At 36.0% G+C, this 3,862-nt stretch overlaps 1 protein-coding gene across 1 annotated transcript; it reads left to right on the top strand.

Annotated features, from left to right (window-relative positions):
* The first annotated feature begins 604 nt into the window (after window positions 1-604).
* On the top strand, window positions 605-3,356 carry LOC120775251 (frizzled-4). Its single transcript, XM_040105332.1, has 3 exons — window positions 605-1,860; window positions 1,918-2,186; window positions 2,244-3,356. The coding sequence occupies exons 1-3, from the start codon at window positions 902-904 to the stop codon at window positions 2,939-2,941; spliced, it is 1,926 nt and encodes a 641-aa protein (XP_039961266.1). The 5' UTR covers window positions 605-901; the 3' UTR covers window positions 2,942-3,356.
* Window positions 3,357-3,862: the final 506 nt, after the last annotated feature.

Genomic DNA, 3,862 nt, shown 5'->3' with positions numbered 1-3,862 from the left:
GAGTGGAAAATCGTTCGGCTATCTGTTGTGATTACAGCTTCTCGACGTCGAAACTTCCTTGTGTTTGTTGACGTGCATTTTCTCTGTTTTAGCTGTCATTTTACATAAAGACATATAACGTCGTTAAATTGTTGAGAAAGAAAAGTTCTAAATAGATTTTATAATTTCTATTTAAATTTTAAAGATTTGTTACAGTTTTTTTGTTAAAAATGAATGTAGAAGATGCGCCAATTCACAATAGCCATGCATATAGTCTTTCACAATAAATTGACTGAATCAGCCGTTCATAGTAGTATATCACTAGATTATGCAATGGGTGCTCTCGTGCCCTTGTCTATTTCGGTATATTATTTTTGCAAATCAGCTTACTGAGTTTTGTTATATTTTTACAATTTACACACTGGCCCGTGCGTCTCTATAAATTTACGTCCTTTGCCAGTTTTTAACATCGCCACTCGATCATTCTGGCAACTACGAATTTCGCTGACTAGGTTATTCCGGCAATTTATCGCCGATTCTTTTGTCTGTTACCATCCTTATGCCATAACTTTGCAATCAATGTATAATCGATTACATTATATCGAATATAGTATTGAGAATACACAAATTTTAAGCAGTTTTCAGAATTTGGTTTAATATACATATTTTTAATTATAGCAATTGTTTAGTTACCAATAAAATTTGTATCTGAAAGGGAAAGTTATTGTGAACAATTATGAATATTCGCATTCATTAAAAAGAATACATATTTTACAAACATACAAATTGAAGCCGTGGGAGCGTATTTCCATATACACAAACGTACTTGTACTTATGAATAAAAATTCACTTTTGTTTTCCAATTTGCTGGATTCACATGATGTCAATAGAATAATATAATTTTCCTTGGTTAAAATTTATAATGTCTGATATATTGAGCTATTGGAAATACCTAATTATTATTGGTCTAATTTATTGTTCAACAAGCGGCGAATCTCTTGCTTTACGACAATGTGAACCAATACGTATTGATATGTGTCGCGGCATAGGTTATAACGAAACGTCTATGCCTAACTTAGTAGGCCATGAACTTCAATCTGACGTAGAATATACTTTACAAACCTTTGCTCCTCTTATTGAGTATGTGTGCAGTACTCAACTGAAATTATTTTTATGCGCTGCCTATGTTCCGTTATGTACGCCAAAAGTCCCTCTTCCCATTGGGCCATGCAGAAACTTGTGTGAGAGCGTTAGAATGCGGTGTCATCCAGTTTTACAAGGGTTTGGGTTTCCGTGGCCGCCGGCGCTGGACTGTAATAGGTTCCCAAAAGAAAATAATCATGAAACAATGTGTATTGAAGGGCCAGGTGAGACACAAATAAATATAAGAGATACGGAGAACTTTCCTGGAACGGTAATAAACAAGGCTCCCTCTTCCTCTGTAATATTGGAATGCCCTGGCCTATCTAAATCGCATATGTATGTAAAACTTTATCGGTATGGGAGGTGTGCTCCTTTATGCGAAGCTGACATATTATTTGGTCCACATGATAAGCATTTGGCAGAGCTATGGGTTGCCACATGGACATACGCCGAGGTTTTCATGGCATTGATTGCAACTTTGAGTCTCATTTTAAATGATAATTCAAAAAGGAAAAACAATCAAAAGTGGATAAGCGTACTTACCCCTTTTGTGTGGTGCCATTTCATGGTTGCCTTAGGGTGGACTGTTCGCTTTATAGTGGGTAGAACAGCAGCATCCTGTGGATATGATCCCCAACTCCCTAATGTCCTTCTTTTGCTGGTTGATGGGCTTTCGAATGCTCCATGTGCAACAACATTCTTGCTTAGATACTATTTTTTTATGTCTTCATGTGCTTGGTAAGATAATTTGAGATATTTTTGATAATCTCCAATAACAAAAAGATTCAATTAAAGGTGGGCAATACTTTGCCTGACATGGCATCGCGATGTGCGTCGTATCAATCCAGAAGATTTGATTTCTTTGACCGCAAGCAATTCAGGTACATGTACTGACGTGAATCAATGTGAACTCAGAAGAAGGCGTTTAACAAGTAGTGATAAACGTAATGCCAATTTGACTATAATGCAAAGCAATTTGGCAAGCTTTGTAGCTTGGGGACTTCCAGCATTTCAGACTGCAGCAGTAATAGTGGCCAGACTTGTGGATGCTGACGAACTAATAGGTAAATAATTCCGTTCTTCGATTAATAAATTTATTATAAAGTTTATTTATCTTACAGGTGCTTGTTTCGTTGGAAACCAGTCAGACAGAGCACTGCAAATACTGGTCGCAACACCACTGTTTTGTTACTGGATTTTCGGTTCAATGAACCTCGGTTCGGGCTATTTAGTATATCGTCGCTATAAGGCTTTATTGAAAAACCCTCCCACACCCATGGTGAAGCAAGAATTAGAGGCTAAGTGTCCAAGCTATGAGTTTGGAACGTTCTTGTTCATATATTGTATTCCATGTGCCTTTCTTTTGATTTCTGTGATCTACGAATTTGCCAACATTGATATATGGCTTAATATACCGCCTTATTTTGTTGCAACTGAGGGATTTACAACACCAATGTGGCCTTTCATGGCTCGAGCATTTATGGAAATAACGTTAGGAATTATATGTTTTGCATGGGTTATAGGTCCTAAAATATCTGTATTATATAAGCAACAGTTAGAGCTTCGAAATTCCCAAGGAAGTAATCGTAATAAGAACTATAATTGCAGGACATCTTATCAAAGTGTGCGACCACCAGTAAATTTATATTCACAACAACGTGTTCCAGGTAGTATTTCCATGAATCAAATATCGAAGTACTCCCACAATAAAATTATCACGCAAAAGTTCCACAATTCCAATCACTTACACAAAAATCGTTATCAAATAAGACCACAACAAATTTATCTGGAATGTCATGGAGATGAAACTATACTATAATTATTTGTAAGTAACTTGCCTCAAACTGTGTAACAATAAGACTGTGATAGACGTAACAGTATAAAAACTTTAATTTCTGGTTAAAGAGAACTATTTAGATTATTATTACTTATTGCTTAGGAAATCAAGTACTTATTTTTCCTTACTTTTAAAAAGTGCCATTATTTTAATCCAAATTTTAATCTTATAAATTGAATATATTCTTTCATTAACCATATTTAAGGTTTACATATTTAAGAACTATCTTTGCCAACGCAGTTACATCAAAGTTTTTGTCCAAAGTAACGACTACGAAGTTTATGTGTGGAATATTCACACAGACTAAAACTTCACAAAAATCAATTGTATTTAACTGTATAAGTTATATTTGTATGTGCCTAAATTAATCAATTTACGATTAAATTTAGAAATTAAAAAAAAATAGTGTTTTTTTATTTAAAAAGTTGTATACTTCTTCTTATTCTTCTTTACTGGCGTAGACACCGCTTACGCGGTTATAGCCGAGTTTACAACAGCGCGTCAGTCGTTTTTTGCTTTTCACTGTTTGGCGGCAATCGGAGATTCCAAATGTAGCCAGGTCCTTCTCTACCTAGTCTTTCCAACGAAGTGGAGGTCTTCCTCTTCCTTTGCTTTCCCCAGCCGTATTAATTTTACGGGGATGCCAAATTAAGTCATAGCTGCATAAAGGCAGCACCTTTTTGGGCTGTAAAAAGTAGCTTTAAAATCGATGAAGAGGTGGTGAGTGTCGGTCCAACACACATAAATTCCAATTAGATCGCCGAAAAAACAGTCCCTTGGCCCGATTAAAATCCGGGTCAATTCCGGTGCTTAGAACCGGCTGTCATGGGAATTGCATAAATTCCAAATCGTGGGGCATGCTTTCGTCCGACCACAGTGTAATTGCTATTCGAACTTATCCAT

Source organism: Bactrocera tryoni, chromosome 4 (assembly GCF_016617805.1).
Source record: "Bactrocera tryoni isolate S06 chromosome 4, CSIRO_BtryS06_freeze2, whole genome shotgun sequence".
Taxonomy (NCBI): domain Eukaryota; kingdom Metazoa; phylum Arthropoda; class Insecta; order Diptera; family Tephritidae; genus Bactrocera; species Bactrocera tryoni.
The sequence above is the reverse complement of the archived record's forward strand: the minus strand, read 5'-3'. Positions and strand labels throughout refer to the sequence as shown.

Excerpts from the sequence above, each read along its gene's own strand:
- LOC120775251 (XM_040105332.1), top strand. The coding sequence starts at position 902 with ATGTCTGATATATTGAGCTATTGGAAATACCTAATTATTATTGGTCTA. Across the intron at positions 1,861-1,917 it reads TTTATGTCTTCATGTGCTTG|GTGGGCAATACTTTGCCTGA; the intron begins GTAAGATAATTT and ends ATTCAATTAAAG. Across the intron at positions 2,187-2,243 it reads GGATGCTGACGAACTAATAG|GTGCTTGTTTCGTTGGAAAC; the intron begins GTAAATAATTCC and ends TTTATCTTACAG.